We start from the raw sequence: 22140 nt of genomic DNA on the forward strand, positions 1-22140 counted from the left end.
CCAGTTCTGTATCCTATCTAGGTCTCTCTGCAACCTACTACATCCTTCGTCACTATCCACGACTCCACCGACCTTAGTGCCGTCCGCAAATTTACTAACCCACCCTTCTAAGCCCTCATCCAGGTCATTTATAAAAATGACGAACAGCAGTAGACCCAACACCGACCCTTGCGGTACGCCGCGACTAACTGGACACCAAGATGAACATGTTCCATCAACTACAACCCTCTGTTTTCTTTCAGCAAGCCAATTACTGATCCAAACTGCTATGTCTCCCACAATCCCATTCCTCCACATTTTGTATAATAGCCTACTGTGGGGAACCTTATCGAACGCCTTGCTGAAATCCATATACACCATATCAATCGGTTTACTCTCATCTACCTGTTTGGTCACTTTGTCAAAAAACTCAATAAGATTCATTCGGCACGACCTACCCTTCACAAAACTGTGCTGATTGTCCCTGATTAGATTATTCTTTTCTCGGTGGTTATAAATCCTCTTATAACCTTTTCCAATACTTTACCAACAACTGAAGTGAGACTCACTGGTCTGTAATTACTAGGGTTGTCTCTACTACCCTTTTTGAACAAGGGAATATTTGCTATCTTCCAGTCCTCAGGCACTATTCCTGTAGACAATGATGATTTGAAGATCAATGCCAAGGGCTCGGCAATCTCTTCCCTTGCTTCCCAGAGGATTCTAGGATAGATCCATCTGGCCCAGGGGACTTGTCTATTTTCACACTCTGCAGTATTTCTAATACCTCTTCCTTGTGAACCTAAATCTCTTCTAGTCTAGATGCAAATATCTCTGAATCTTCCTCACCAACATTTTCATTTTCTATAGTGAACACTGTCGAAAAATATTTATTTAGTGCTTCCCCTATCTCTTCTGACTCCACACACAGCTTCCCACTATTATCCTTGATTGGCCTAATTTAACTCGTCATTCTTTTATTCCTGACATACCTGTGGAAAGCCTTAGGGTTAATCCTGATCCTATCCGCCAACAACTTCTCATGTCTCCTCCTGGCTCTTCTGAGTTCTCTTTTTAGTCTTTCTTGACTTCCTTGTAACCCTCAAGTGCCCTGAGTTTTCACATTTTGTCCGAACATAAGCCTTCTTCTTGACCAGGGATTCCACTTCCTTAGTAAACCACAGCTCACGCATTCTATATCTTCCTCCCTGCCTGACAGGTACATACTTATCTAGGACACACAGGAGCTTTTCCTTGAATAAGCTCCACATTTTTAATGTGCTCATCCCCTGCAGTTTCCTTCCCCATTCTACACTTCCTAAATCTTTCCTAATTGCATTGCAATTTCCCTTCCCCCAGCTGTAACTCTTGCTCGTTGGAGTACACCTATCCCTTCCTATCACTAAAGTAAACCTGAAAGAATTGTGATCGCTGTCTCTAAAGTGCTCACCTACTTCCAAATCTAACACCTGGCCAGGCTCATTACCCAGTACTAAATCTAAAGTGGCTTCGCCCCTTGTAGGCCTGTCAACATATTGTGTCAGGATGCCCTCCTGCACACACTGGACAAAAACTGACCCATCGATAGTACTCTTACTGAAGTGATCCCAGTCAATATTTGGATAGTTGAAGCCCCCCATGACAACTACCCTGCCTCTCTCACTCCTATCGAGAATCATCTTTGTTATCCTTTCCTCTACATCTCTGGGACTATTCGGAGGCCTATAGAAAACTCCCAGCATGGTGACTTCTCCTTTCCTGTTTCTAACCTCAGCCCATACTACCTCAGTTAACGATCGAACATATAAACAGATTGAACTTAACAGACTATATAAAAATACTTAAACTTTTTCAATAGTTATTGGTTAAGTGTAATCCTCGAAAACCTGATAGTTGACAATTTAGTTTCTACCTTCCATTATAGTTTACAAATTGATTACAGGTGCACAGTAAAAAATACACAGTGTGCACTATTACTGTACAAAATGTTTTATTCCAAAAGGATGGGGCAATGCTTGCATTTCCTTCCACTAAAGGAAAATGAGGCAGTGAACAGTCAACTTTGTTGCATTTCTAAACAGAAGCTGCAATGACATTTTAAAAACTAGCAAAATTCTACAAATTGCATTCTCTAAATATGGATATCCCTATAAAAAGGTCACATGCAATTACATCTTTTCTCAATAAAATTTGAACAAACTGCTTTATCTACAGCCATAGAGATAGAAGTCATTAATTACTTTCTACATCTCAATTTGCATTTAAACCCAATGTTGAAATAAATCTTTCTGCACAAGAGAAAGACAATTGAAACTTTCCACATGCTGCTAAAAGGTCTTGCACTGTTATATCGCAAATCAAAGATTAAATAAATGAAAAGGTTCCATTGTATTCTTTTTTACAAGCATCTTTCCCTGAAATACCTTCTTTATCGGTAATGTATTAGGTAGCTTCCACATAAAGAAACTGTACAATACCTGGATTTTAGAAAATGAATATGAAAATATCATTCATGCAGATTTGCTCATAATGCATTCATTCACCTCCAACAACAAGCTTCCAAAATACAGCTTCTACTATTTAAGTCTGCACGATGATAAATTTAAAATCTAGGTAGTTAAGCAGTTAAATAGTTCTGTATCACTCATATTCTGAAACAACTGTAACATTGACAATTGACATTAAAGAACCAAAATACATATGTGAATGTTAATTCAAGACCATTTTGTTTCACCATTCAGATTTTTTTCACAGTTCAAATCTTGACATTAACAATCCCACAGTGGCTTTCATCACCACCATGTGCAGAGTGAAAGTACTTTGCCAAGTTTTTGTATAGCTTTCACCAATTCACAAGTTACTGCCTTGAATTAATGTTTACTTTTTCAATTTAGATAACAGGGCTTTTAAAGCTAGACTCCTAAGGTCACCAATGCAAGTGAATTTTCTGTAAGATCATGATGCAATAACATCTGACAACTTGCAATTTATTCACAGTCATACTGGTGACTGTAGCATCCATATAACAATAACTAGAACCATAACGTAATGTTTTGTGTAAGCATGCTGGACATTAATTCCCACAACCAGACCTGATGTGTGATAGTGTATCATGTCTTGAAGCATTTGAAAGCTAGTGAAAATTGATTAGAAAGGGTTAACCTGCTGTTACATAGGTTTGCTCAAAACCCCAATCAAACCGTATATGATTCTGTTATATAGATATGGTGTTCGGCCTAATAATGCAATGGTTTTCGTTCTCATTTTAAAATATATACATATAATGATCAGAAAAAAACATTAGTGTAAGAAAGTTGTTAGTTGTCAGTTTACTGGGACAGAGGATGAAAACTGAAGAATGGACAAGAATAGATTAGCAAACTTACCTCATGACGATGCAAACGCACAATAAAGTAATATTGCTGTCAAAAAATTATCGGCCACGCAGCTCGGGCAATGAAGTTGGGATCAAAGCACAAATGCAGACAAAGCTTTGGAATCAAGCAAATCATTCTTTTTTTAAAACTACAGGTACTTTTTGAATACAGTACTTCAGTACTATAGCACTCAACAATTAATCCACACAGATCATAAAAATGCAACAGGTTATGTAAATACTGCACAGCACTAAGTAGTTTTATCACAGCATGAAGTCTTATGTTCATCAATAGGGATAGTGCCATTCATTTGCCGAAGGATACATACTGAACTGAGTTTGGGTTGCATCTGCCTAAATTCAGAAGAACTCCTGACCCAGCCCCAATGGAGGAGCACACTGTATATGAATATTCCGCTATACCAGTGTGCTTCTAACCATAGTTTTGACACAAATTAAATTCACCAATTTCAATCAGGAAGCAGTGAACTACTGCGAAAAGGCAAAACATAATCCAGAGAGAGAAATTGGGGAAAAGAAACATTTTGAAGTTCCTATCAATTGTTAGCCAGCCTTTGAAAACCACTGCCAATCTACTATCAGAGTAGGATTCTATTGTAGGGAATTAAAAAGTTAGGTATTTCAACATGAGGAGCATGAAATCCAAAGTTTGGAAGTGCTAGTGCTGCAAGAGTCTTCTCATGAACTGTTACCATGATGCTACTTTGTCTAGCGGCACATATTTATTTGGAAATAAACAATGGCACTGGGAATTCAGAACGGCTTGAAATTTCCCATACTGGCCAGAGATCACAAAAGGACTATTTTCAAATATTGCTGCAAATGCAGATTTTATATCACATAGTGGGAAACTGCCAGTTGGAGAACATGTAGCATAACGAGAGTTACTCATAAATTTCCTACCATATTTCAAATTATCCTACTGCTTTTGCCAAGATGGATTTTGGAATGTCAATTGTTGCTGTGCTTTATGTTTTGAAAATTCCTTCCAGCCTACAATTATTATAAATGTCAGAACTGCAGTATAAAACAAAGAAAAAGAAATTAAAAGCACATTTCAGAACAATTGTGTGGGCTTGGAAAAACAGTTTCACATTCCCACATATAAACATAGATCGAAATGTACAAAGGTATCTCCTAGGAATTAGGTTTTCTTAAATACAGAATTCTCCTTTGAAGGCTACTAGCTGTTCTTATAGGTGCTGTGTAGCAATCCCAAGATTATAATACACAGTAACTACTGCACAATGGACAATGGTGAAGGAGCCTTTCGTTCTAATAGAGACGTCCCCTGCCACGATTTCCTCGTCCACCCCAGCCTCGACCTCTACCTCCACGGAAACCTCCTCGTTGTTCTGCTACAGAAAAAGGAAAAAGTATGCTTGATGAGTTTTCTTATCTAATTGCAACTTGAATAACATTGTTAAGGTATGAAAATTATACTGAATTACACAAGCATCTACTTGTCACATGAGCATACAGTTTACACAAAATTTGACACTTAACTTAAACCTTTTATCCTAACAAGTTATTCCTTTTCCAAATTAACTAGCCAAGGTAAGAAAAATTCAGAAGAACATTATATTACTTCTGGCCTCTTCTGCCTCCAAAGGTATGAATTGCTTTCCTAGTTATTTACTCTCTCTATTGAAAAAATAAGCTAAATGAAGAAGCCAACTAGATCCAAATTCAATCAATGCTGCTCTGGCCCAGCTATCAAATACAGGGTGCGCACTAGACAACGATGCTTTCTCCGGTCACATTGCCAGAACATTTAAGAGTTTTGTACGTGTCATTTTCTCCACAATAGCACCACTGAGAAGAGAAATCTAGTCACTTAGTAGCTTACAGATAAACTCTCATTCCACCAATGATGCTATTCAAGTTGTTACATCATTATAGAAAAACTAAATTGCTAGATCTACAATTGGATTTACACAGCTTACCATAGGAGAAATTACCAAGATTACTGCTGTATTTGCCACTGGGTGGATTGTAAATCTGCCTGGTATCCCGTTTTTGTGCTGGGGATTGTTTCTTCGGAGGGGATGAAGTGTTTTCCTCAGCCATTCGTTTTTGCCTATTAACATGAAACACATGATTATCCTTGACATTCCTATTAAATAAAGTTACTCAATTCTGACAAGCAGCATTCTGACAATGCAGAAATTAAGTATTTTATTATTGTGGTCATTGGTCTTTTACCCTTGCCTACCTAAAGCTCTTGGGAAGTTCCTCTTTGTCAACTCATATTGTGCAATTGAAAGAAAACTAATAAAGGTAGACAAACCAACAACTATGATCTTAATCTTAAAACACTCAAGTAAATACAAGTTTTATTCCAGAGATTTTGTATAAAAACACATATCCATAGTGTGACACAGTTCAAAGTGAACATAGTTTAAGTGCAATTTCTTACAGTTAGTTTATTTGTGAGAAACGAAAACAGCATACCACGACAGGAGATACAAGGATAATCTTACCCTACTTCAGCCTTCTGTACAGGCTTCCAAGAAAGGGTGACTGTGCTTTTATAAGAGGGAGGGTTGTGGAACAGATCCTAACCAAAAGAAATGTGCAAATTACTCAATGCCTTTTCAGATCAGTAAGATAAAGTCACCATAGTCCCAGGGGATCATAAGGCTGTGCTCTTATTAGAAAGACAGGACTAATAGTGAGTTTAACCGCAGGGTCACCATGCCTCAGGCTAGGGGCAAGGATGAGAAGGCAGAATGCTCGTGATAACCTCAGTCAGTGTAGGAACTGAACCCGCACTGTTGGCACTAGTATGCACTGCATTCTATTCAGCCAAATGAGCTATCCGATCTGGTCAGTTTACAGAATTCATCTATGCCATCCAGAAAGGAAATCATAATTCAATCTATTTGCCTAACTGCACAAATGGACAAGGCATTAAATAAAGCATTTAAAGATTTCCATCCAATCAAGGCAGGTATATGCACATGGCAGTGCAATACTTTAGCTTCTCTTTACAATTTGTTTTTAAAACATCAACCCCCCTTTACAAAAATACTGTTATGACAGCATTTTAGACTGTGTGCCAGGCTTTGACAGGAACAATAATCAATTTTTAGCTGCACGAAATCCCAAAATAACAAAGTTGCCCTTTTCTGCAATCAGTATTATAAAAATGATTACCTTGATGAGAACATTAATGTTATTGGTTATCTTCAATGCAACAACTTTAATTTTGTTCTGTTGGAAAGAAACAACACTTTGTGAAAGATACATTTTGTTGGAGATATATTCCAAAACACATGGCTACAAACTGCACAATTCTGCTCTAAGAAACAATTTCATACAACGTAGTTACCAGAAGTATCTAAGTTTCTCCCAAGTCTCCTTATTTAAGTTTGAAAGATAACAACTGGCTAGAATACATACCTCTTCTGTTTTCAAAGCTTCACCTGTTTTTCCTTGTAAAGCAAGACGTAGTTGTCTGATATAAACTTGTAAACCTCTTGCAAAATACTGTAATCTGAACATAAAAGTATACAATTAAAATCAGAGGGGACTGCAATATATTCCACACTGTCCTTTAAGTTCCAAGATTAAAGTTCAAATCCAATATTGTGGCCATTATGGTCACTGAGGAGGACTGCAACAACACAATAACGTGCAGGAGAGGCATACGAGTAGCTTTTTTTAATGAGAAAAAGTTGAGCAAACTGAACTTCTTTCTACTGGAGTTCAGAAGAGAGGAAACTTGATTGAAGGAACACAGAGTATCATTGTCACAAATCTAAACTGAAGCATGTTGAGGAATCAATGAGAGAACAGACCACCTGAGGCTTGGTATTAAGCCGTGAGAAAGGAATAATTGGCAACGCAGTTGTGAGAGATAGCCTGGGGATGAGCAAACATAGCGTGACAGAAGTTATCAAGATGGAGAAAAACCTCCCCGTGGGCGGGGCGTGGGCGGCACGGTAGCACAGTGGTTAGCACTGCTGCTTCACAGCGCCAGAGACCCGGGTTCAATTCCCGCCTCAGGCGACTCTCTGTGTGGAGTTTGCACATTCTCCCCGTTTCTGCGTGGGTTTCCTCCGGGTGCTCTGGTTTCCTCCCACAATCCAAAAATGTGCAGGGGTTAGGTGAATTGGCCATGCTAAATTGCCCGTAGTGTTAGGTGAAGGGGTAAATGTAGGAGAATGGGTCTGGGTGGGTTACGCTTCGGCGGATCGGTGTGGACTTGTTGGGCCGAAGGGCCTGTTTCCACACTGTAAGTAATCTAAACTCTAAACTCCCGAATCTGAATAGGGGAAACTACAATGGCTATAATAGGTTGGGAAATGTTAGTGAAAGGAATAACAAATATTCAAACAGCAAATAGGTAAACAACAATAATTGTGTATTCCTGTCTGGCACCTGTCACAAATCTAGTCCCTTTTTTTCTAAAAGCTGTTCCTGGCTCAAGGAGACTCTATCCTTGAATTTTTTCAGAGGGGCAATAAACCGGGCCGGACCCCGATCAGTCTGGTTTGGTACAAAGATGAAAAGGATTTTGTTTATACATAAACAGATAAGACTTCAGGCCAAAATCGTCATGCTTTAGAAGTGACCTGTATAAAGAAAGGGGAGTGGTCAGCTCTGTAGCTAGCTGAGCTGAGCAGTTTTAATTCAGTCTTGAACTGGGAAGTTTAACAGGGAGCTGTTGGAAACTCTCTCTCTTTTCTGCCCTTCAATTTCAACCTGCAGCATGTGTTCCGTTTATACTGGTTTTTAAAGGGAGTTTGCTTATTGGGACTGTTGTGTGTAATCAGAACAGCATAATTAAGTCTAGCTGGATAGCTTGAGTTCTGTAGGGGTTCTTTATTCTGTTCTTTGTGTTTCATTGCGTAATTTTGTGAATACATTTTTTGTCCGTTTTAAAATCTCGTAGTCAACTTTGTCTAGGTTTAAGTCTTAGCTTAAGAATGTTTTGAGTAGTCTGGCCTATTCCACAACACACCAGAATGCAAAAAGAACAGTGGCCAAATCACAGCTTACAAGGGAGGTTAGTGATAGGAAGAGACATACAAATTGGCAAGAAAGAACAATGAACATGAAGATTAGGATCAGTTAAGAGTCAGCAAAGGAGTACCAAGGATTGATCAAGAAGAGGGAATATCGGGTATGAGAGTAATCTTGCAGGGAACATAAGAACCGACTGTAAAAGTTTCTAAGGGTATGGATCGAGAAAAGGTTTGGTGAAAATTAATATAGATCCCTGGTCAGAAATGGGGGAAATTATAATAGGGAACAAAGAAATGACGGACAAACCAAACTCAGAGTGTGGTGCTGGAAAAGCACAGCTGGTCAGGCAATATCCGAGGAGCAGGAGAGTCGACGTTTTGTGCATAAGCTCTTCACCAGGATAAGCTTATGCTTGAAACGTCGACTCTCCTGCTCCGCGGATGCTGCCTGATTGGCTGTGCTTTTCCAGCACCACATTTTTTGAGTCTGATCTCCAGCATCCGCAGTCCTCACTTTCCCCAAACTAAATTCATACTTCACTTGTCTTCAAAAAGGAAACCAGAAATGACGCGAACAGTGCTCAGTAAAAGGAAACAAGCGGAAGCAATTCTGCATCAGTAGAGAAATGGTGTTGAGAAATTAATTGTGTTGAAGGCTGAAAATCTACAGAACCTGACAATCTACATCCCAGAGTAGTTAAGGATGTGACCCGAGAAATAGCAGATACATTGATGACCATCCTCAAAGATTCTGGAATAGTTTCTACAAATATGAAGGTAGCTAAAGTAACGCCACTATTTAAAAAAAAAAGGGAGTTAGAGAGAACACAGGGAATTACGGACCAGCAAGTATGATGTTGGTAGAGGGGAAAATTCTAGAGCTTCATTTATCCAGAAATTTATAGCAGTGCATTGAGAAAACATGGGTAGGATCAAACAGTCAACATGGATTTCTAAAACAGAAATGATGCTTGATAAATCTATTAGGATTACAGGATGTAACGTGAAGAGTTGACTGGAGGAGCCAATGTTTGTGGTTTATTTGGGCCTCTAGAAGACTCCTGACAAAGTCCCAAATAAGAAATTAATGTATAAAATTTAAGTGCTTGTAATTGCGGGTAGTGTTTTGAGATGGATAAAAAATTGGTTAGCAGACAGGAAACAGAGTGAGGATAAGTGGGTCTGTTTCTAAATGGCAGACAGCGACCAGAGGGGCACTAGGATCGGTGCTAGGACCCCAGCAATTCACAATATATGTTAATGATTAGATGAAGAAACATTTTTAATATCTCAATTTGCAGATGAAAAATGGGTGAAGGATGAGCTATGAGGAGGATGTAGAAAAGTTGCAGTGTGATTTAGACAGGTTGAGTGAGTAGGCAAATACTGTATAATGCTGATAATGAGAGATTATCCACTACGGCAGAAATAGGGAGTAGCTGAAAGTAAGCATGCAGGTGCAGCTGGCATTAAAGCAGGCAAACTTTAGGTTGATCCTACATAGCTAGATGATTAGAGTAACAAGAATGTCATGCTGCAATTATACAGGGCACTGGTGAGGTCACACCTAGAACATGTACACAGTTTTGGTCTCCTACCGAAAGAAGGATGTATTTGTTATAAAGGTAGTGTTGTGAAGGTTTACCAAATTGATTCCTGGAATGGCAGGATTAATATACAAGTTAGTTAGGATTATATTCATTGGTGTTTAGAAGAATGAGGGGAGAAATCTTTCAGAAATATAGAAAATTCTAACAGGACTGGGCAGGTTAGCTGCAGGAAGAATGTTCTTGATATTGGGGGAGTTCAGACTGGGGACAATTTAAGAATAAGGGGTAAACCTTTTATGAATGAGATGAGGAGGGTTTCTTGACCCAGAGAATGGAGATTCTGTGGAATTGACGAAAAGTGGGTGAGGCCAAAACATTGCACATTTTTAAGGAGGTAGCAGATATAGCTTTTAGATCAGGTTAGGTTCCTTACAGTGTGGAAACAGGCCCTTCGGCCCAACCAGTCCACACCGACCCTCCGAAAAGTAACCCACCCAGAACCATTTCCCTCCTAACACTAACACTAGTGGGCAATTTAACATGACCAATTCACCTGACCTGCACATCTTTGGATTGTGGGAGGAAACCGGAGCACCCGAAGGAAACGCACACAGACACTGGGAGAATGCACAAATTCCACACAGACAATCACCCGAGGCTGAAATCGAACATGGGACCCTGGTGCTGTGAGGCTTAGGGGATCACAGGATATGGGAGGAGGGCAGGATTGGGAGAATTGAGCTCAATGATTATCCATGTTCGTACAGAGTGGCAGTGCAGGCTCAAAAGGGCCAAATAGCCTACTAATGCTCTTACCTATTTTTCTATGCCAGTGATATGCTAATACAATCATATAATGGTACAGCAGAAGAAATCATTCAGCCTAACGGACCTATGCCAATTCCTTGATCAAGTTATTGAAGTGGTCCCACTTACTCACTCTTTCTCAAAGGCCTGCAAGCCTTTCCCCTTTCATTTATTTCATTTCCTTTTGAAAACTGCTTCTACCACCTTAGTTGGCCAGAGCATTCCAGATCATCAACAACTTTATATACGTCAAAATAATTCCTAATGTTGGTTTAAGTTCTTTAAATAACTTAAGTTTGTGTTCTATTGCTACTGGTCAATCTGACAATGGAAACAGTTTCTCATTTAATCAATTAGGCTCCATGGTTTTGAGGAACTATCAAATTTCTTACTCATGTCTACTTTAAGGAGAACAATCCCAGATTTCTAGCCTCTTTATATTATCAAATGCAGTTCTAAAGCACCAGTAATTAAGTCTGAGCTATCTAGCATGCGAACTATGCACCCATTACAACTTTTTGGCAAATGAATTTTGCAAATAGTAATTTGAGTTAAATCACATACCTTGAAATGACTGGACAACCAAAATTGAATGATCATAATCAAGTCAGTTTACTATCACAGGACAACTTTTAGTAGAATAACATAAACATAAATAACATTTGCCCCACCTTATTTTGAAATCCTTCAGTCGATCTGCATTGAGTTTAGCTGTGAGGAAATCAGGAAGCTTCTTTCCAAGTTGATGAAAGCCAAATAACAGACATTCAACATAGCTGAACTGTAGCTTTGGCTCCTCATTGCCTGCGTTTTCACCATTTTCTGCTTCTTCTGGAGGTAATGGCATATATTCCTAGGTTTTTACAAAATTCAAAGTTACATAACATGTTTTCTCATGTGTTTGCGCACAAGTATTCACATGAGGCTGCACAATCTTCAAATGTACAATTTTCATGCAGCTGTAGTTCGTAAAATGTTGATCTGTTCCATGCCTTTGAAACCATTAACAATTCAAACCAGATAAATATTTCAGCAAGTGCTTGACAAAGCCATCTGCTTTGTAAGAAATCAGCTTAAGCCAAATGTGAAGTTTCTTCTTCTGTCTTGTAAAATTTAGTCTGAATGAAATGTTGATATAATGCAGAATAGAAATTGTGAAATGAACAAATAATGTGATCAGCAAAGAATGATTCAAAAATGTGTGGCTCTAAAATATTTGCAGTGACTGAATTTAAAAAAATTACATTTTCCAGAAAAAGTTGCTTACCAGCAATTTTTCAAATAACTGTTTTAAGTTACTTTCTAACTTTTCCATATCACCACAGAAAGGTGTCATTTCTCCCAGCAACTTTAAAACCTGCAAGATTAAAATATTGAACTGTCACTGAAGAATTGAAAAAAAAAACAGTAAAGTACTGCTAAACAATAAACCTTGAATACAAACCTATGGAGAATTCTGCAATGGACCTTGATTTGAATCTAATTTGCAACATTATGTCAACATTTTGAGGAGCTACATTGGCGGGGAGATGGGCGAATGAGAAGAGAAGAGAGAGGGAGTATGGGGGTGTGCGCGCATGCCTGATCTGGTGTGCGGTAATGGATAGGGTTGGAACTTCCAGGGGGTGCAAGTGGCTGCAGGCCTCCATCATTACAGTGGAATGTGCAAAACCATTGGCACAGATCCAGAGGAACATGCTTTTTCAATTAGAAAAACATCTTTCAAAGTGCATGTGCTAGGGGAATGGGGATGTGAGTATGCAGAGGAGAGAGCCAGTTACAAAGAAACTTTTACACATGGCTCACAAATACTTTATAATGGGTTATAAACAGTAAATTAATTTGGTTTACACCTTACCTCCAACTGAATGTCAAGACCTTCTACTGGGCTGGTAAGAGAGCTGAGGTTTGGTAGTACTTGTTCACAAAAATAGGTGACAAATCTGGTTGAATGGACATTTTTCTGAAAAATAAGCACAAATAAAACAATGCACAAGACAAGGCTAAAGTAACCACTTCTTTCTAAATTTACTGCATTTTTAAATAACGATTTTAAGTTAGTCAAGAATCAACAAGCGCGTTTATGCTAATATTTATCCAAGGCATTTTATGGAACATATTCTAACTTTACAATTCGCTTCACAATATAGTTAAGCAGCATTATATACTTGTAGAGTTATGGGAAAGGCTTTTAATGTAAAACACATACCATACAATGCACTTTAATTAAGTTGTAAAGTCCATTCTAAAGCTTGACAATTTTATTAGTCGTAAAACATACAGAAAGTTTAAGCAAATATATAACAGAGGCTATTGTTTTCAGTACTGCACTTGCTTGCATTATACACTTTGGCAAAGCATTTGCCACCCATAAATGTGCGATCAGGTTTCACAGGTGCATAAACAATACTCAACTTTGCCGCTCTGCAGTTTCTAATTCCATTTATGACACTATTTGGAAACTCTGCCAACATTAAGCTGATGATTAGCTACAATTCTCCAACTACTGGCATGATGAAATTCTCTCCATTTTGTTTGAGAGGAGCTCAATTTCTACTTGAAAATCCATTCCTTGTACCTGGCAATAGTTTGACTAAGCACTTCACAAATTATCCTTGCTACTCTTAAGAACTCTTCAACAGCAGTATGAAATATCCAAAATTGACATATTCAAGTCCATTTGAAAGACATGAATAAAGTATGACTGCTGAAATGTTGGATGACATGGATGAATGCTAATCATTTAACTGAGAGATGATTAAAGTCTGCATAGTTATATCTGATCCATTAAAAGACAGAATAGATTGTGAAAGTTAATCTTTTTTTTAAATGCGACATTGAGAGCACCCAGAGCTTCAAGTTTCTGATTGAGACTCAGGGACAAGTAAAACTCTAGGCTTTTCTCACTTTCAAACGGCTATTTGTGACAACTGATTCAAAGATTTCTTTTTACATGTTAACTGAAATTCAAATGCAAAATCTCAAGTTCATCCCAATTACACAGCACATGACATGCCAGAAAACAACACAGATCAACAATTCTGAAATACACAAATTAAGTTTAGTCTTACCGAAAAAAGTGGAACTGCCTGTCTTGTGCACTGTAGTAGTCTGTCCACAGAATCTGGATCTGCAGGATTAAACACCTGCTCTAAATCTGCCTGTTCAGCCACCAGCTCCACCAGCTGTTGTCGACCACTTACTGTCTGAAGATTCTTAAGGCTGGACAGAATCTTCATGAATAAAACAAACTCCTCTCCTGTCACATCATCCAGTACCTAAAAACAAAATAATTTCATATATATCTGGAATAAGATGACCCTCGCTACAAAATACCTTCTTGCACTGAAAAACCTTGAGGTGGAGGGTAGGGGACATGTTCATCATTGAAAATATGTAAATTAGGCTGCCCAACTCTAAGAGCTTTTCAGTTCTATCCAGTCCAAAATAAAAAAAAGAAAGTGAATGAAAAGTATACTTTGGACTGATTTTCTTTTTAATATTTGTCTTTTAAATATCAAGTAGCAGAAATGAGTAAAAAATATATGAAGAACATAAAAGCTATTAGTACTCAATTATATGGATTTTTTTGGAACCAGTAAATACTTTGATACTGCAAATTCATTATGGTGCACATCAGAAAAAGGGCTTCAATAAGGAATAAAAGCAAATTACTGCAGATGCCGGAATCTGAAACCAAAAGAGAAAATGCTGGAAAATCTCAGCAGGTCTAGCAGCATCTGTAAGGAGAGAAAAGAGCTGATGTTTAGAGTCTAACAGACCCTTTGCCAAAGCTTTGACAAAGGGTCAGTTAGACGGGAAACGTCAGCTCTTTTCTCTCCTTACAGATGCTGCCAGACCTGCTGAGATTTTCCTTAATTAATGAATTATCATTCACAACTCTTTTGTGCAAAAAGAAAACACCTGCAATAGGTGCTTAAATATATGTCCAATCTACTTCCACTGACATTTGCTGGTGGCATTATTATTGTTTGAAAATAAGATACCATGTTTGATTCCTCTCATTATTAGCAACTGCAATGGATTCCAAATCACACTATTTGAGATTGTACTGAATCTCAAGGTGAATTGAAGCAATGACATATACCCTTTCCAGTCATGCCCTGCCTTATACAAAACATTAAGTTCAGTGAAAATTTTAAGAAATAGGAGCAGATGACAGTCATTCAGTCCATCAAGCATGCTCCACTGTTTGAGAAGATTATTTCTCACCCCAAATAATTTTAAACTCAGTGTGGATCTACTAACATGCAAGTTTGTAAAAGAGGCACAGGATTAGTTAATAATAACCAAGAGATACATATGTCCACTCAAAAAGCTGGTATTTCAGAATGCATTTTATGATCCATTAAACCTTTGATAATGTATCAAACGACGCAAGGTTTTACCCACTTTCCTGCCTGCCCTCTAAAATCCTTAATTCCTTTGTTAGTACATTTTACAATATTAGGAGAACTCCATACCAGAAAGTGCTGTGACAAAAGGTTAACTACCTAAAATGTGAATTTAAAAAAAAATTATTTCCTGGGATGTGGAGTCACTAGCAGGCCACCATTTGATGCCCATCACTAATATAACATTGCCAGACGTGCAGCAGAAATCCTGTTGATATGCATAAACAACATTTTGGCTAGTTAGGCAGCAAATTGGGATTGGTTCCAAGGAATTTCTGATCAAATCTCAGAGCAATTCTGAAATTGATTACTTTGGCAATTTATTTCTAGTTACACTTGAGAAGGTATTGGTAGTGAGTTATGTTCTTAAATCACTGCCATCTGTTGGAATGCAGATACATAATCAGTCCTGTTAGGTACAAGGAAAAAGCAATCTCCACTAATTCATACAAATTCTGACCAGTATTCAAACATGTAGTTACAGGTTATAAAAATACGTTCATTCCACAATATTGTTTTACATTGAGTTCTCAGAAATGTCCAGCGTCACCTCATCTCTCTAAAAACAATACCTATGCCTGCATCTACAAAACGCTAATTACAATGCTTTCAAAGTAATTAATCGACTGACAAAGTAACTGATTGTAAAGCACTGACTGTCTAAAGAGAGTCTTGCAATTTCCAAAGCCACACAACCTAGTTCACAATTTAGATCATTTACTGTACTGAACAGCCCCTCAAATACAGAAAGGATATAGGTATAAGTAAAGTCACCGAAGTCTTATCAGACCATAGGACTGCTCTCTCATTAGTGACAGACGCTGGTAGTTTAATCACGTCACACGAGGGGACTGGTTGAAGAGAGTCCTTCATTGCTACTTCAATTCAAGAACAGAGTACAGTTTTTCTAGCACACAATTATGAGGAATCTGGGAATCTGCTCTGTTGCAAACACAGTGAACAGTTGCACTACATGAACAGCTTTACTTCAACCAGAACCAGAAAATCACCCAGGAATACTGTTCCTGTCTTGCTCACTTTTGAGAGTACCACGGTTTGTTTTTTTAATGGTCACCTGAGACTAATTACAAGGAGTATTTAGTCAATCTATTAAATATAAGAACCGTTAGAAATTTCCCAATAGCAATTACATAGATATTGCTTGATTAATGAGTTACCTTTTTGGACTCCACAAAAATGTATTCTTCTACTTCTTTGGTCATAACTTCCTCTGGTACTACCTTCAGTTTTGTAGAAAGGAACTTTATCGCACGCTCTCGCACAATATCCTCCCCTTGTATTATCTGTGTGAAAAGACCACCTAAGGTTCCTTTTGGTAACAGGGAAAATTAAGAACACAATTAATTTTAAACTCAGTGTGGACCTACTACCATGAAAGTTTGTAAAAGAGGTAAAGGATTAGCCAATAATAACCAAGTGGTACAGATGTCCACTCAAAAAACTGGTATTTCAGAATGCATTTTCATAATATATCAAATGATTCAAATTTAAATACTTGTCAATATTATGCCTAAGAGTAACCTTATGCCTCCAGCCCTAATTAGCCTCCTCAACTCTAAAGATTTTACAAATGTCAGTACTTAACATTTAAAAAAAGACTGTTGCTGGTTTTAATTTTTCTTCTCAGTCATACTAATTTTCCTGCAATTTCTAAATGTTTAATTTTTTTCCCATTTCACATCTTATTACAGGTAGATAATTTGTCAGTCTTAATAATTGCTACTAGATAACATTTCACTCTGACAAATTCAAGCTAGTTGAAAGATAAATGGCTTCCTCCGCCATTATGACAATCTTAAATAATAGAAACTGACACACTAAACTTTTCAATTTTGTGCGCCTTCTCCAAACAAACTACATGTTCAACAGTGTGTACTAAATGAACAATAATAGAAAAAAAACTTGTTTTGTGTCCAAGTATAGCTTGAAACAGCCATTCTATCTTCATACCATTTCACAGAACTTTTATTCAAGTAACATGTAGGTTAGTAAAATAGTCGCAATAATTAGAAAGAAAATGACAGTTACCTTTGGCATCAATCTTGAATATACATATTAATGCATTATTAACCAAATTGAACTCCGCACTATCATCTGCAAGAAAGAGGAAGTTCTTGTAATTCAGAACAGAAAGTAACTGCAAGGTTTAGAAATCATTTCTCCTTAACGTGAACTGATAAAAACCACATTAAAGATAAACTTAATCCAACAGCCCTTAACTGCTTCAGATTTTTTAAAAATCCTAGATGATAAATTGAATTTGTGCTGCAAAATAATTGAGCTTATGGTTTTCAAAGCACAAAACAATCAAGTTAGGAATAATGTGAAATGCAATCACATACAAACATATGACTTAGGAGCAAGAGTTGGCTCCTCAAGCTTGTTCAATAAAATCAAAGCTGAATGGATTGTGAAGGATGAAGGGCCTATGTCCGAAACGTCGATTCTCCTGCTCCTCAGATGCTGCCTGACCTGCTGTGCTTTTCCAGCACCATACTTTTCGACTCTGATACCCTTAGTAGTCAACAACATACATTTACCATAAAAGGTTTTAAGATTCACGTACCAGGACACCCAGATCCTTCTGTGCTTCTCAGTTCTGTAATCTTTCTAGATTTGAATAATACACTGCTTTATCATTTTCTGTTAAAGTTGACAAGTCCATTTTCCCAAATCATACTTCATTTGCCAATTATTTTCCACCCAGTTAAACCAACTATATTCTTCTGCAGACTTATGACCTCTTCACAACTTAGACTACTACCTCTTTACGCAAATTTAGCAATCATATATTTGACCCTTTATCCAAGTCATTTTCGTAGACTCTAAATCATTGCTGCTCCACTTATGTCCCAACACTCATCACATCCTGCCAATCCAAAAATGCATTTATGTCCATTTGCTGCTTCCGAATAGCCTGCTAATCCTCTATCTTTCCCTACACCACGGGCTCTTGTTTTATAGCACCTTGTCAAATACCTTCTACAAATCTAAGTACAGGACATCCATCAGTTCACTGTTATTTATATTGCTTATTTCTTTCTGAAAAATCTCTAATCAATTCGTCAAATATGATATTTCTTTCACAAAGAAATGGCGACTCTGAATGATTGCTTTAAGATTTTCTGTGAAACTTCCTTAATAGTAGGAAGGTTAGTATACATAAACACTGCATGGTCTAGAAAATAGATTAGACTGGAGTGGAGTGATAGAAAAAGAATGATCAGCAAGTGGCAAGGCACACAAAAAGCACGTAAAAGCAAGTTAGAGCACAAACAGGGATGGTGGTGGAGGACAAGCAACAATTAAATATTTGGCAACCCTGGGCGACCAAAACTCTGGTAAGTATCTGCATCTCACAGGAATTCAATTAAATTGTTCAGCCTGTGCTCAAGGCATGAACATTGAGGGATATTAGGAAGGATAAAAGAGTTACCATCACACTTTGAGCTAGGAGGTAGTCACATCCTTTAGATTAAGCAATAATAAATAGAATCATGGAGCGATTACAACACAGTGGAGATCATATGGCTCCTGCAGCCGGTTGCTCCAACAACAACTCACCTGGCAATATTGCCAAAGTCCCCATTCTTCAACTTACCCATAGCAGTGTTGCAAATGTTTCATTTCAAAAAATGATTCTGTGCTATTCTGAAACCCAGAACTGAGTCTTCCTTCACCACACACTAGTGCATTCCTCACGTCACTATTGTTTCTTCTGCCAAGCATCTTAAATCACTGCCCCTGGTTCTCAATCGTCCCTTTCTCCAACTGCTATTCCTAAACTACTTCATCCAGAAACCTTTTGTGAATACCCTCTTAACCTTGTTTCTCAAAGGAGAACCACTCCAGCAACTCCAAGCGATCTTTTACTTTAGTTCCTCATCCATGAAATCATTCTAGGTTTTTTTGCATCCTTTCAAAAGTGCGATGTTCAAATACTCAAGTTGAAGCTCTCCTAATATTTTCACTTAAGCTTTATAATAGGATGACAGAATAGAGGCATATGCTAAACTTGTAGAAGACATTAGTTAGACCTCAGCTAGATTATTGTCTACAGATTTGGGTGCTATGTTTTAGGAAGGATGTGAGTACACTGGAGAGAGTGCAGAAGAGGTTTCTGAGAATGGCTCCAAGGATAAGAACTTCAGTTGTGAATATCAATCAGAGGTTTTGGGGGTTGCTTTCAATATTATGAGGGGGATATGGATACAGTATAAAAGAATAACCTGTTCACTCTCATAAAAGAATTGAGAACAAGGTGGCACAGATATGGGGTAAAGGGAAGAGAATGCCATTGAATCATAATGCTTAGAGACGCGTCACAGGCATAGTGGGCTAAACAGCTTCCTTTTAGGGTGCAACAATTTTGAGAATATACAGATTCATCATATGGAGGATGGGAAAGGTTGGTGGTGTAATGGTAACATCACTAGAGTAGCAATCCAGAGTCCCTGGTCTTGGAACATGGGATCAAATCCCACCACAGCAGCTGGTGAAATGCAAATTCAATTAAATAAATTTGGAGTTGGAAACTAGGTTTAATAATGTGCCAAAAAACTATCAATTGTTTTAAAAATACACCTGGTTCACTAATATCCTTCAGGGAAAGAAACCTGCTATCCTTACCTGTTCTGGACTACATTAGATTCCAGAATCTCAGTAATGTGGTTGACTGTTAATTGCAATCTGAAAATAGCAAATTCAACAGCAAAAGGAATGGGCCTCAAATGCTGGCCTTGTCAGGGACTCTGGACCTGACAACTGAAGATTTAAAAAATTTTCAGCTCATAGTAATTCCATGTTTGATGTCATCGACAAATTTTCAAATTGTGCCTTGTACAATAATATTAATATAATTCAGGGAGAGAAAGGATGCCAACATTGATCCACGGAGAACCACAATATGAACTTTAATCTGGAAAAACTGCTATATCTCGTGTTTAAGTTACGCAAATTCAGACTGATATGGATTCAGTTAAAAAGAAAATTCTTCCCAAAGAAATAATGGTGACTAGTTAACCATTTTCCACCTGCTTTGTTCAACTTCATAGGCAGAAAGATCAAATCACAAAATGTACAAACATCATTCATACAATATAAAGCATTGTTATTAATCTTGTAAGAAGTAACATATTTAATGGAATTTTCACAATAGCACAAGGTGAACTAAAGCTCTACATCAAAAACAAAACACATACCAGTTTGTAAAAGCTGTGTTAATATATCTGCAACTCTTGGTAGGTTTTCACCTGTTGCAAACTGAGGCAGTTCTTTAATGGCTTGACGACGAATCTAAATACAAAATTCCACCCTCTTAGATTTTACATATTTGCAATGATGCAAAATTTACTTAATCATATGTATTAGACAAAATAATATTTTCTTATGACAATTCTCCAAAATTTCAGCATTAATTCTTCAGCACTGAGCACACAATTTCTAATGTATTGCTTTTTGAAAGTTAATTGAACAAAATTAATGAAACCAAACTTATGCCAAACGGAAAATCAGAAAGAAAAGAATACAGTCTTATGCTCTTTTTTCACCTTGTTATACCCACCCAATCAAAACCAACAAATTCAGATTGAAATAGAAAAGGAACATAAGCCTTACGGAAAGATCTTCATCCTCACAGAGATCCAACTGGGCATTGATAGCACTATCTGCCAACTCAGGAAAATGTTTGAAGAACTTGGGAATAAACTGCGCTGCCAATCTTTTCTCTTTGGCACCACTCTTCACACCATCAAGAATGCCCTGATATGCATCTTTGTACTGCAAAATAAAAATACATTTTGCCATACTTCGATAGAAGCCCCACAAAATATTCAGATCATTCAGCTTAATAGAGATCACTTGTTGCAGAGATTGAGATGCACCCTATGTGGAACTGTGAACTTTCAGAAGCTAGGTTTTATAACACTGTTTTGAAATAGGTAACTTTAAAAGAAATCTTATCAGAAGCACAATTTAGATTGTGACCATCACCTTCTCAGGAGTAATTTCTGATAGTCAATAAATGCTCAACCTGCCAGGGATTCCCACATCCCTTGAATGAATAAATTACTTGCGTTCTAAACAATGCATGGTTCTCTCCATTCACTCCCCAGCACCCATCCAGCAATATTATGAGCTCTTCATTGGTTCACATGTTCTTTAATTGGTAGATTTTCCAGATGATTTAGCATTATAAAAATGACCTGTGATGTCATCTTTTATTGCTGGTTAAAGACAAGTTTGTATTTAATTACTTTTCAGTTCTAAATTTTAGCATCAGAAAATGAATAAAGGGAAAAATCATATTAATTCAGCAAAAATAATTAAAGATAAGAACATTAGGAGTCAGAGGTGTTGGCTCTTCAGCCCAATCCATCTTTGCCATTCAATAAGATCGTGGCTGCTCTGATTGAAGTCTGAATCCATTTTTTTTTCCCCACCTGCACTCCACACCGCCATAACTGCATAACCCCCCCATGAAACTTTAAGACAAAAGACTCAAGATTAACTACACAATTCACAGGACTTTTTATGAGGATGACAGTTTCCATATCAACACAACACACATTTCAATACAGGCAGACAATAGTTGGATTCCTGAGCACTTCCCACAGAAAACATTATCTTTGATAATGACTGGAACATGATAGGAAACACTGCAGTTTATCAACCTGGTTGGTGATGCTTTTAGCAAACTTCCTCTGGGATGTCAGAAAACATAACTTTTACAAATATACAGACTACAATCACTCAAAACTGGTTGACTGAGCAAAGAGCTTAGCCGGTGAATAAAGCTTGCAGTTTTAAGGTGTAACTCAGAGATTGTACACATTTTAAAGATCACTTTGCAGCTGGACAACTCTTATCTGTATTGCAGATGGATACATTTTCACATATTACCAACAGTACCCTGTTTTATGTCACATAAAACAAAATACACGTATTAAGATGGAGGTGTGGCATTTTAAGACACTAAAGGCTCAGGACAGCAAACTCTG

At 37.6% G+C, this 22140-nt stretch overlaps 1 protein-coding gene across 2 annotated transcripts in view; it reads right to left on the reverse strand.

The window, feature by feature from the left end:
• Positions 1-3471: 3471 nt before the first annotated feature.
• The window catches only part of api5 (apoptosis inhibitor 5), a 31539-nt gene continuing 12870 nt past the window's right edge, over positions 3472-22140 (reverse strand). The window contains exons 2-14 of one of the 2 annotated variants that reach the window (XM_043705483.1): positions 20759-20920; positions 20344-20437; positions 17171-17236; positions 16300-16451; positions 13778-13984; positions 12565-12669; positions 11974-12063; positions 11378-11559; positions 6782-6875; positions 6536-6592; positions 5860-5936; positions 5323-5456; positions 3472-4731 (exon numbers count right to left, since the gene is read on the reverse strand). In XM_043705483.1, coding sequence (XP_043561418.1) covers positions 4652-4731; positions 5323-5456; positions 5860-5936; positions 6536-6592; positions 6782-6875; positions 11378-11559; positions 11974-12063; positions 12565-12669; positions 13778-13984; positions 16300-16451; positions 17171-17236; positions 20344-20437; positions 20759-20920 — 1500 coding nt within the window. In that variant the 3' untranslated portion in view covers positions 3472-4651. Of the gene's footprint in view, positions 4735-5322; positions 5457-5859; positions 5937-6535; positions 6593-6781; positions 6876-11377; positions 11560-11973; positions 12064-12564; positions 12670-13777; positions 13985-16299; positions 16452-17170; positions 17237-20343; positions 20438-20758; positions 20921-22140 lie in introns of both variants that reach the window. The other variant, XM_043705482.1, reaches the window with a different exon arrangement.

Source organism: Chiloscyllium plagiosum, chromosome 16 (assembly GCF_004010195.1).
Source record: "Chiloscyllium plagiosum isolate BGI_BamShark_2017 chromosome 16, ASM401019v2, whole genome shotgun sequence".
NCBI lineage: Eukaryota > Metazoa > Chordata > Chondrichthyes > Orectolobiformes > Hemiscylliidae > Chiloscyllium > Chiloscyllium plagiosum.